This window comes from Ranitomeya imitator, chromosome 6, assembly GCF_032444005.1.
Source record: "Ranitomeya imitator isolate aRanImi1 chromosome 6, aRanImi1.pri, whole genome shotgun sequence".
Lineage (NCBI taxonomy): Eukaryota > Metazoa > Chordata > Amphibia > Anura > Dendrobatidae > Ranitomeya > Ranitomeya imitator.
In genome coordinates, this window is record NC_091287.1 from 277,080,547 (window position 1) to 277,093,210 (window position 12,664).

Sequence of the window (12,664 nt, forward strand, 5' to 3'; positions counted from 1 at the left end):
ATATTGCCTGAACACCATCCACCCTTCAACACTGTAACCACCACTTTGTGATCTGTATGTGCCCCCTATCCATCCTTCTAAATTCAAATTGCTTGTACTTATTATCTATAACCACTGCCACTCTGTGCTCTCATATAAATTACAATTGACACACTTTAGCTATAACCACCATATTATCTACCCTTATTAGGTACAACAACCACACTGTCTGCCTTTATTGATTATTACTGCCACATAGTCCTCTCTTATTAGCTATATCAGTTAATCTTTCATATATTTTTTAACTATAATCACCACACTGTCTGCAAATATGAACTGCCACACTGTCCACTCTTGTTAGCTACAGTAAATATACACATTTCCATACCCCTAGTAAAATGTCAAGATTTTCATTATGCAAAAAAATCATACCAAGAAAAATAATTTCAAATTTTTTCCCATCTTTAATATCACCTGCAAACTGCAAAATTCAATTAGAAACAAGTTTTAAAAAATAATGAATTAAAATAATGTAGTTGCATAAATATGCACCCCATTTGTTGCACTGTTATATGTATGAGAGCATTCAATCTGTCTGAGTAGGAGTCTTTCTGCATGGCACATTTAGAATTGGCCACTCATCAGCGCAAAGCAGAAGTTTTAATTTAACTAGGTGAGAGGCCTCTGACCAGGTTCATCTTGGAATCCTCCATAAGGAGAATTTTTCTTCCTTAGGCCGAGATCACACATGCGAGAAATACGTCCGAGTCTAACATGTTAATACCCAGAATTGCCGCCGTCACTCAGGAGTGGAGCGTGCAGTTGCATGTCTTGCTATGTGCCACACGCTCCGCTCCTGGGTGTCGGGTATTAACATGCGAGACTCGGTCGTATTTCTCGCATGTGTGATCCCGGCCTTAGACTACATGCTTTGTAGCAGATATAGTCATATGAGGGCTTGTTTACTGAATGACAAGTTGTAGTTTTGAATAAATGACACCATTAAACTTACAATATAATGTACTGCCTCACAAACATAAATGTACACATTTACACACCTTGGAATACTATCAATAAGGTATTAACAGTTTTCCAAGAACATTCCACATTAAATGTACCTGGGCATGCAAATTGTCAAGATCTACTGATGGCAGCTGATTTTGCAATTGCTGCCGAATCATATCAGATGTGCTTAATGGGAGTCAAGTTTGAAGATACAGTTGTATCTTGTTTAGGCCACACCAGTTGCCTACAGTAGCACAAGCAACATGTGGCCTGGCACTGTCGCATTGAACAATGGCTCCTGGCATACTTTGGAGAAATTGTTACATCATTAGTTCATTGAAAAGATAATTGCAATGCCGCACGGCAAGTGTATCTGAAATGAAGACTAGAGGACTTCAGCTATCATAAACTATGCCTCCCATATCATAATCCACATATTATGACCAGTGTTACATTCCTACTTAACCTGTTTTTGTTTGGAGTGCAATAATAGCCAAAAATCGATCTGGGGACCACATATGTAACACCATGAAAAGACCTTCACAAAACACCAGTTCTACTATTTTGGACTAAGGTGTGGGATGACATAATTTATTGTAGCTGGATCCCTCTAGTTTTTTTTAACAGGTAGACTTGCTATGCTAAAGCTCCAAATTGTCCCAGGAACAGTTTTTCAATGCGAAAATGCAAGGCTGAATATTTCTCAAGCCATGGTGAGCAGCTTGCCAGGCCTAAACATTATACTGTTAAGTAAATAAGGCAGCACACTGCAGCGCTAAAACATGCAAACTTGAAAACACGAAATTTGAACTGCATTACTGCACTAGAAACATGAAAAATGAGAGCTTTTAGCGCATAAAAATGGCCAATTTTATGTGTACCTGGTAGCCTCTTTACGGCATCTCTCTTATAACAGGTCCTACGCTTGACCTACCTCGCTGAGAATAAACGTCTCCATGTGAATGGGTACATGTGAAACCTCTTCTTAGACTAAAATTCTCTCTCTCTGTGGAGGGGTATTGGACCTGCTGTAATTAAAACACCTGAAGCTAGGAGGCGGAGTGCACGATCAGAAGGCTAGAGAATACATTTCAAAAACCTGACCTGCACATCCAAACATAGACTAAGTGTGAACAGGTGCTGAACCCAGAGTCGCCAAATCGTATATAGTTAAGTAAATAAGGCAGCACACTGCAGCGCTAAAACATGCAAACTTGAAAACACGAAATTTGAACTGCATTACTGCACTAGAAATATGAAAAATGAGAGCTTTTAGCGCATAAAAATGGCCAATTTTATGTGTACCTGGTAGCCTCTTTACGGCATCTCTCTTATAACAGGTCCTACGCTTGACCTACCTCGCTGAGAATAAACGTCTCCATCTGAATGGGTACATGTGAAACCTCTTCTTAGACTAAAATTCTCTCTCTCTGTGGAGGGGTATTGGACCTGCTGTAATTAAAACACCTGAAGCTAGGAGGTGGAGTGCACGATCAAATTTCGTGTTTTCAAGTTTGCATGTTTTAGCGCTGCAGTGTGCTGCCTTATTTACTTAACTATATACGAGTTGGCGACTCTGGGTTCAGCACCTGTTCACACTTTGTCTATGTTTGGATGTGCAGGTCAGGTTTTTGAAATGTATTCTCTAGCCTTCTGATCGTGCACTCCGCCTCCTAGCTTCAGGTGTTTTAATTACAGCAGGTCCAATACCCCTCCACAGAGAGAGAGAATTTTAGTCCCAGAAGAGGTTTCACATGCACCCATTCAGATGGAGACGTTTATTCTCAGCGAGGTAGGTCAAGCGTAGGACCTGGTATAAGAGAGATGCCATAAAGAGGCTACCAGGTACACATAAAATTGGCCATTTTTATGCGCTAAAAGCTCTCATTTTTCATATTTCTAGTGCAGTAATGCAGTTCAAATTTCGTGTTTTCAAGTTTGCATGTTTTAGCGCTGCAGTGTGCTGCCTTATTTACTTAACTATATACGAGTTGGCGACTCTGGGTTCAGCACCTGTTCACACTGAGTCTATGTTTGGATGTGCAGGTCAGGTTTTTGAAATGTATTCTCTAGCCTTCTGATCGTGCACTCCGCCTCCTAGCTTCAGGTGTTTTAATTACAGCAGGTCCAATAACCCTCCACAGAGAGAGAGAATTTAAGTCTAAGAAGAGGTTTCATATGTACCCATTCAGATGGAGACGTTTATTCTCAGCGAGGTAGGTCAAGCGTAGGACCTGGTATAAGAGAGATGCCATAAAGAGGCAGAAATGTGCAGGTCAGGTTTTTGAAATGTTTTAAACATTCTACTGTGGCATGCAACATTTCTTGACTTGTCTCCCATCAATGACATTTAGGGTGACATTAGTCGGCAAATGTTAAGAGTGCTGCCAGCAGCGAATTGTGTATATTTGCTTTCCCAAGTGTATTTAGTGGGCCACAGCAGTTGTCAGGCAACCATTAATAACCTCATTGATAGCAAGCCAAGTAGTTTAGGAAAAGATATTTCTCTGCATGGAGCTCATATTGGATACTGATATAATTTGAAATTTTGCTTCATTTTTTTTCATTATGAACATGCCCATACATCCTGTGATTAGCATAAATCCGCGATTTTTCCTACATGGTATTGCCATTTCAAAGTTAAGAAGTGTAGTTAAATTCTTACCTTCCCATGAAGACAAGCCTGGCTTCATAAGAGGACCAGCATACTGTAGTATTAATAAAGGTTTTTGATAGGCCCCAACCTGTCCAGACAATTGAGTCATGAGGAAATGATTGGAGCCGATCCTGGGGCAAACTTGCGAATGGGCTAACTAAATGTCCCTGTCAGTGGTTGAGAACTGCATTTGTTCAATACATAGCAGCAAACAAAGCTAGCTCTGGTCACTATTGTTACAGGCAGATGCTTGCTATTTTATACATCCAGCATCTACAGGGTATGATACAAGCTCCGTACCTGAACCTACTCCAAACATATACAGCCTCACTGCAACGTCCAGTTACATCAAGATGCAAGGCAGGGTAAATATATTATGCTTGATCAGTGTATATTAATTACAAAATATACAAATGTTGCATCTTGATTTTTTCAGACATGTTAGGTTGTATGTTTAATAAATGTTATAAGTAAGCCTAAACACACACACATACAGTACATATACATACAAGCATGACAAACATGTAGAAATTAAAAAATATAAACTTAATTCAACATTTTAAAATAAATGTTTTGTAAAATGCAGCAAACACTTGTATAACAATTATTTTTATTCCAAAATAGTACAAAAATATAGTTTTTCATTTGTAAAAAATAGGGCAAACACACACTTAAAGACATTCTAATCAAATAAATAACATTCAAATCATCTTTTTTTTTTCCCGAAATAATTGTAATGCTTAACTTTTCAATTTGGTTTGATTTAAAATAATATGCCTACCTTTTATTTATTTTGTATGTGCAAGCTAATGCTAAAATAGAATAGTCATTAAAGGCACAGAATAGTATTCCAGTAAATTTGTAATTCTTGTATGCATACTCCTGTAGATTAAACAACATCATTTAAATAGTTTGTTAATTCTTCTGTACCAATGGCAGGAAACTAGTAATGACTATATCCAGAATAAATAACTGTGTTGGATGTAATTTGTAGACATTTAAATAGTTCATCATTACTAGAAATTGAATTAGAGTAAATGTTTTTCTTCAGTCACTTTCATCCCCGCCATACATATCAGCAAGTTTTTTAAATCGAGGACCCCAGTCATTAAGATACTGGTAATCATGATTCTCATTAACCTCATGGGATTCCAAAGAGCTTAGCGATTCCGCAATGGAGTCATTGCCTTCATAAGCATAGGTTGCAAGTGAGTCATATGGAGGAGCAGTTGCATCTGCATCATTTTCATTTATTCTCCTTTGAATAAAATCTTGAACATCAACATTTTCCCACAGAGGAGTTGGCCTTTGTATATGAAATATAGTGTCAGGGATGATATCTCTTCTAAGTTTATTTTCCTCTCTAGCTTCAGGATTTCGTAGTGCTCCAATATCAAAAGCTTGCGTATCCTCCTCACCCCCTCCTTCATCATTATAGGTCACGACATTATCTCGCACATCATCCTTTGAAACTATTAATGGTTCTTTTTTTCGGTGTCTCTTCAGAGCCGCAAAAATGACTACTAATGCTGAAAGGGAAAAGAGGAAATATTTAATGTTTCACTATTATAGAATGTTTGTAATATTTTTAATTTTCTTTGTTGAATGAGTAATTATAAATTATTGTGTCACATTACTGAACCTTATGATAAAAAAATGTAAATTGTTTAACAGTTTTCATGACAAATATTTATCATTCATCTATATGAAGCACTCATTATGTATTTTACAAATTGTATCCATTAGTCAATTCTTGTTTATATAGCAATCATTAACATTGATCAACACTGCAATTTAATAGTGGAAAAATGCATATTTCATATACACTAATCAGTGACATACCGCTATTAGTGGCAGACCATGAGAGCCTTATTGACCTGTGTGTGAGAGGCTATGGGAGCTATTAGAATCTGTATGATTGCTGTGGGGATCTTATACTGTGCGTGGGATACTCTACCGACATCATACTGTGGGAATGGGGATGAAGGGTACAAGATACTGTGTTTGTGAGGAAGTCTTTTGGAGACATAATATTATGTGGGGGGCTGTGAAGGCTTTCATACTTTGTATAGGGAGCTGTGAGGGCAGTAATATTTTGTGTAAAGGACAGTGGGTTGACTGTGAGGGTCATGATACTGTGTGTGGAGGGCTATGCAGTCCAAAATAGTGAGAGAGAAAGTGGATCAATTATATTGTTTGAGGATCATAATGCTGTCTGTGATGGACTGTAGTGGCATAATACTGTGTGAGGGCTATGGAGGCCATCTTAATGTATGTGGAGGCATAATACTACTGTAAGTACAGGGCTGTGAGATCCATGATGCAATATGTGTAGAGCTGTAGGAGCCAAAATACTGTGTGTGGGACTTTATGGGGGCAATGATACTGGGTATGGAAATTAGTATACTCTTTGGGTATCATATCTTGTGGGCTATAATCCTGTGTGGGGGAGGGCTATGGTGGCCATGATAATGTGGATGAGGCGTGTAAGCGGGCATGATAAACCATGTAAACCATGATACAGTGTGGAGGACTATAGGGGAATCATGCTGTTGGGGGAACGGTGAGGGAATCATACTGTGTGTGGGTGCTTTAGAGGCCATGATACTGTGTGATTAAGGCTGTAGGGTACATCATACTGATGTGTGGCGAATGTGAGGACCTACATACAGTGTGGGGAACTTTGATGGCATCGGACGTTATGTAGGGTAGGGACTGTGCAGGCCATGATAGTGTGTGTTTAGGACTGTGGGGGCCATTAAGCTGCATTTGAAAGACCTAGATACTGTGTTTGAGGGGCTGTGGGAGCACCATATAGTTAGGGGTTATGTGGGTCATTATATTGTGTTAGGGTAGCCATCATACTGGTTTATAATAGTTGTGGCCATAACTGTTTATATATGTGCGGCTATGGTAGCCATCAAACTGTGTATGGACGTTTGTAGGGGCCAAAATACTGTATGTGGGTGCCTGTGGCTGCCATGGTACAGTATATGGGGCGTTCATACATAGAAATATCATACTGTGTGGGAGGATGTGGGGCAATCATACTGTGTGTGCCATGATACTGTGTGGTGGGGGCTACAAAACCATATGTGTGGCTGTGGTGGGAAAGGTGAAAGCATCATACAGTGTGTGGGGGCTGTGCAGTCATGATACTGTAGGTAGTAGGATGAGGCCCATGATATGGTGTGGGAAGCTGTGGAGGGCCATTATATTGTGTTTGGAGGGCTTCAATGGCAAATGTAATGTGTGTATGGGCATGTGGAGCCATTATACTGCATATGGAGGCTATCATACAGTTGGGGACACTATACTGGGTGGGAAGCTGTGGCAGAATCTCAGCATATTTACCTTTGTGTCCCATTACCAGGAGCTCCTTCCCTGTCCCTACTGCTAGGGATACCCTAGCTCGCCCTATTTCCCGAATTACTTCTGATGGTGAAGATGTTCTACCTTGCCTTAGCTCCTGAATCCGCCTTCACTCTGTACCCTTTCCCCACCCAGGGAAGAGAGAAGTAGTAGTGTACTATAAACCACCAACCAGACTAACACAGTAATACGAACAAGGGTAATGAAAAATACCAATCATACAAATATACTCACAAATCCAACAGGGACTGGAGGATGGGGTTAAACCAAAGTAGGAGAAGAAAAGGAATTATCACACACTCAAAATGTAGCAACAGTCACAGATAAATCCATCAAATGCCTTCTCCAATAACAACCACCAGCCATGCAGCATAAGCTAACTCTGACAATTAGTGCTAGCCAGGGCCCAGATTATATAGGAGATGGGTATGGCTAACAGTGCACATCTGAGAGACTTAGAGGTCTCAATTGAGCCAATTAACCCCTGCACTGCTAAAAGAAACTTGCACAGTTTAATATGAAGGCGAGGTGCTTCTAATCAGTGCAGGAGTAGGATAAATCATATGCTGCGGTCTTCTGGCTCCTCTCTATTGTGCTAAACATGTGACAGTATGTTTCCGTAAGAGATATAGTGGGGGGCATTATACTATGCTCATGTTGTGGGTTGTGGGGGCTATCATTGTGTGTCGCATTGCTGTGTGAGCAATCATACTGAGTGGTGGGGTGCCAGTACCATAATACTTGCAGTGAAAGAACTTTTAGTATATACTCTGTGGGTATACTTTAGGGACATCATGTCTACTGTGACATTTTTTCAGAGAAGTATTATTTGTATTTTTATAATCTCCTGACTGCCTTTTAAAAAAATAAATTAAAAATTAAAAAAGCAGAAACAAGCGCACGTGTGTTTAAAACATTTTACAGAACAAATAGGACTTACTGAGAAGTATGATGATGCAAAGTAAAATTGCAACTAATGCACCAGTGCTCAGTCCAGCTGGAAGAAAGAATGCTTCAGCACTGCATGTCTGTACATTTCCTTTGTTGTCACAGGAACATACCTGTATTGTCAATGTTTCAGTGCTGCTCTGAACTGGATAGTCATTGTCAAAAATAATAACTGGCAATGTATATGCACTAATTTTATGACGATTGTATCTGTTTCTTTTTGTTAAAATACTTGCTGTGTTATCTGGAATTTAAAACAAGATGAAAAGGTTAAGAGTATACGAACAAGAATAATAAATATGTTGTATAATACATATCATACTTATGCCAAATAATTTACCTTTATTATCAACAACTGTAAAGTTTGGATTTATGGAAAATTCTGGTAGCATTTCAAAGAAAAATGTATGTCCCCGTGGAGGTTCATCTTTGTCCACAGCACTTACTGTCTGTATGAGCTGTAAAGAAACAAACACCTTACAGAGTGGACTTGCCAAATATTACTTTTGCATTTATTGTATTATTGTGTTATTGTACTTCTGTGAGGTATAAAGGGAATATGATTGAGTTGCAATTTGAGTGTAAGAATAACTGATATAACAATGTAAAAACTGCACTGCAAATTATTCAATATTAAAATGGTATTTGGATTTCAATAAGCATATTCTCAATTTGAGAACACATACAGCTGTGTGAAAAAGTTTTTGCGCCCTTCCCGATTTCCTTTTATTTTGCATGTTTGACACATTTAAATGTTTCAGATTGCCAAACAAATTTAAATATTTGACAAATATAACACAAGTAAACACAAAATGCAGTTATTAAATGAAGGTCTTTATTATTATTATTAGAAAAAGAAATCCAAACCTACAGGGCTGTGTGTGACAAAGTGATTGCCCCCTAAATCTAATAACTGTTTGGGCCACCCTTAGCAGCAACAACTGCAATCAAGCATTTGTGATAACTGGCAAACACTCTGAAGAAATTTTGGGCCACACATATTTGCAGAATTGTTGTAATTCAGCAACATTGGAGGGTTTCTGAACATGCATCGCCTTTTGTAAGGTCAAGCCATAGCATCTAGATTGGACTAAAAAAAGGACTTTGAATAGGCCACTCCAAAGTCTTAGTTTTCTTTTTCTTTAGCCATTCAGATGTGGATTTGCTGGTGTGTTTTGGATTATTTTGCTGCTGCATAACCATAATAAGTGTGCTTCAGTTTGAGGTAATGAACAGATGGCAGGAAATTTTCCCTCAAGATTTTTTGGTAGAGAGAAGATTTCATGATTCTATTTGCCACATCAAGTATCAAAACAGCCCCAGACCACCACACTACCACCACCATATTTTACTGTTGGTATGATGTTCTTTTTTCTAAAATGCTATATTACTTCTTTGCCACATGTAATGGGATATGCACATTCTAAAAAGTTCAACTTTTGTCTTGTCAGTCCACAGAGTATTCTACCAAAAGGCTTGAAAGTGTTTCTAAACTATATACATGAAATTGCAGGTTTATTGTCAATGCATTTCAGAGTCATCTGACTCCATCCTCAGAACAACAATACAAAAATATGTTAGGCTATTTTTGAATGGTTTTTCCTGAGGAAGGAGTAAGTGGACTCTGAAAAATGTCGACAATAAACCTGCAATTTCATCTGCTATAACTCCACAATTAGAGAGAGCGCAGAAACACATGCAATCTGATTACCTTTACTTAATATTATGGTAGTGGCTGCATCTGCTGTTTAGGCTCTATAAAGGTTGTGTCTCACACTACCTTACAAGGTGAGTGGTTTTACCTTTATTCATATGCAAATTGCCTCTTCTGAGAAAAAGAGGACTTAGCGCCACCTGTTGGAAGTAGTGATCCTACAAGTCACAATAAACCCTTTAAACGAGTCGTGCAATATGACTTAGGATAAAAGCCAAATCAATATCTCAATTTGCAGACACTGTGTTTCGGGCTGTTGGCCCTCGTCAGTGCGAAGCATGAGAACTAATTTGGCTAGGTGAGAGGCTCTGGACTGGGGTCTAAGGGGTAAGGTTTCTCCTTGTGGAAAGTGACATACCATCTCTGGCTTGTCAAGGTAAGGAAGCTTATTCGCCGTGCAATGCTCCTCTGGGAAATATAATATGCAATTTGCCTCTTCTGAGAAAAAGAGGACTTAAACTCTATAGCGCCACCTGTTGGAAGTAGCGATCCTACAAGTCACAATCAACCCTTTAACCCTCCTTCACATACAATATTCGGACTAACGAGTTCACATACAATGTGCCTGTCAGGTGCCTGCTGGAAAAATACCTATAATATCTAATGTTTGCAATTTCAGTGCTCTAAAAGTGATCAGTGACCTTCATAGGGATGTAATAAAAGAGACTACACATAATCAGTTGCAAAAAAAAACATTTACTTAACATAAAACTAATAACTATGAAATACAAACTTTTCAAAACTCCTGCCAAATAGTCCCCAGTTCGACTCTCTCAAAAAAATGTACAAAGAAAATTTTTGAACACAAACTTAATTTTAAGGTACCTTAAGTACTATTAAAAACATATTCAATCAGAAGTAGATGCTGAGGTTTCCCCAGAAAAGTCACACTTGCAGAGCAAATAGCAAGAATTACACACCATTTTTGCATGTGTCAGGCAAATTGCTTTATGACATTTGAGACATTCATAATTTGAAAGCCTTCTGGTTCCACTTTCCGTTTGGCAGGTGGTGCATCTCCTTCTTTTGTGAGGTGGTGCAGATGGTGACTTTTCACCATCATCTTCTGGGCGGAACCTTTTGAGCTGAACTTGAAGGCGTTTGATGTTTCTGCTGACGTTGAAAGTGGAGCACATCTGATCTGCTGTATCCACACCCCCTTTGGTGGCATTGTAAAATGTAATTATCTCCGGGTTTTTTTCTGCCCCAGTCCCAGGATCGATGGCAGCATCATCATGAAGTGTTGATAGAAGAAGTACGATTTTTTTGGCATGTGGTACATAGGAAACTAAAGCCTTTCCATTATGGAATGCAAACATACTGCTGTACTGTTGTCTCTCTTTCACACTTACAAACTGTGGCGGCAATTCCCTTTTGTTTTTTCTTACAGTTCCCACATATGACAGCTTCTGAATTTTCAGATAATCAATCAGATCACAACTTGTAAACCAATTGTCAGCTGTAATATTGCGACCCGATCCAAATAAGGGTTCAGCCAATCTTTTTACAACATCAATGGGTTTGTTGCTCACACAGTAAGGACCTTCTGGTTGTTTTCCTGCATAAACTTCCAGGTTGTAAGTGTAGATCTTACTGGCATCAACAAGGGCATAAATTTTTATTCCATATTTGTTTGGCTTTGATGGAATATATTGACGAAAGGCACATCTACCACGAAAACCAGGGAGCATTTCGTCAATAGTGAGATTCTCTCCAGGGTAATAACTTTGTTTACAGTTTACAACAAATCTTTGAAATATATCACGAATTGGAGCAAGTAGGTCATGTGTTTTGAGTTCGGTTCGGGTAGTTCTTTCGTCAAACCGAAGGCAACGAATTAGAATCTTGAATCTGTTTATGGACATAACAAGGCTAAATTTTTCAACTCCATCCCCATCTTTACCCCAAAGTTCCTCCAAACTTTGTCTATTTGCCCTATAAGCTCCTGCAAGGTACAGTAATCCAAAAAAAGCACGCAGTTCTATTTCATCTGTGGGCTTGATGGTTCTGTTGCAGATGTACTTGTCCTTTATAATGTCTATATATTGGTTGGTATATGTGACAATAGAGTCCAGAATGTCATCTGTAAATATACTGTTCCAGCATTCAACTGCAGTTTTTGCATTACGTGCAGTTCCTATTACTGCAGGAAGGTGAGTAATAATGTTTAAAGGTTTCCTACGTTTTTTCTGGAATGGCTTCTTGTTCCATTTAGAATTTTTATCTTTTCCAATATAATATGATCCAACTTCTTCATCCTCACCACTGTCACCATCTTGCTCTGTTTCAGAATCCAGGACACATTCTTCCACCTCATCATGAGAATCAATCTCACTTTCCTCTCCTAAATCCTCATTCAGTGTGAGGTCTCTATCATCTAACACCATGTTTGTTACTTCCTCAACATCAAGTTGTTTGGATAAATTGTACATTTTCCTCTCCATTTCAGCAGATAATCTGAAGCAAGAGAAGGAATATGTTAGGGAACTACTGTATATGCCTGAGCAGCACACTTTCTTTTATAAAATCTCCCTTATTTCTATGAAATATCCTCACATTTTGTGCTATACATTCATAAAACAAGCTAAATAAACTATTGTGATGAATAAAAAGATAAAATACCAACCTTACTGAATGTGACGTATTCACATACAATGAGCCTGAGAGATCTGTGCAGCTATATCCTCTCCCCTGAAGCTCTGAAATCCAACTGTGATATCAGGTTTCACAGACCTTCAAGAGACAGGAGACTACCTGGAGGGAGGGGGTTTCCTCACAATCTGGTGAGGAAGGAGAAATGAAAGTAAAAGAGAAGCGCCTGTCAGATCAGTTGTATGTGATGGAGGGTTAAACGAGTCGTGCAATATGACTTAGGATAAAAGCCAAATCAATATCTCAATTCGCAGCCACCTTTATTCATTACATTTTTAACCTGAATAAGACCCTTTTGTGCTCTTGCTTTTCTTTACACTCCCAAAAGTCTTGGGAAT

The 12,664-nt window shown here is 38.7% G+C and overlaps 1 protein-coding gene across 1 annotated transcript in view; it reads right to left on the minus strand.

Annotated features, from left to right (window-relative positions):
- Positions 1–4,230: 4,230 nt before the first annotated feature.
- LOC138642454 (cadherin-9-like) overlaps positions 4,231–12,664 on the minus strand; it is a 320,418-nt gene continuing 311,984 nt past the window's right edge. Inside the window, exons 10-12 of the mRNA XM_069730609.1 lie at positions 8,301–8,418; positions 7,953–8,204; positions 4,231–5,169 (exon numbers count right to left, since the gene is read on the minus strand). Coding sequence (XP_069586710.1) covers positions 4,688–5,169; positions 7,953–8,204; positions 8,301–8,418 — 852 coding nt within the window. The 3' untranslated portion in view covers positions 4,231–4,687. The remainder of the gene's footprint in view (positions 5,170–7,952; positions 8,205–8,300; positions 8,419–12,664) is intronic.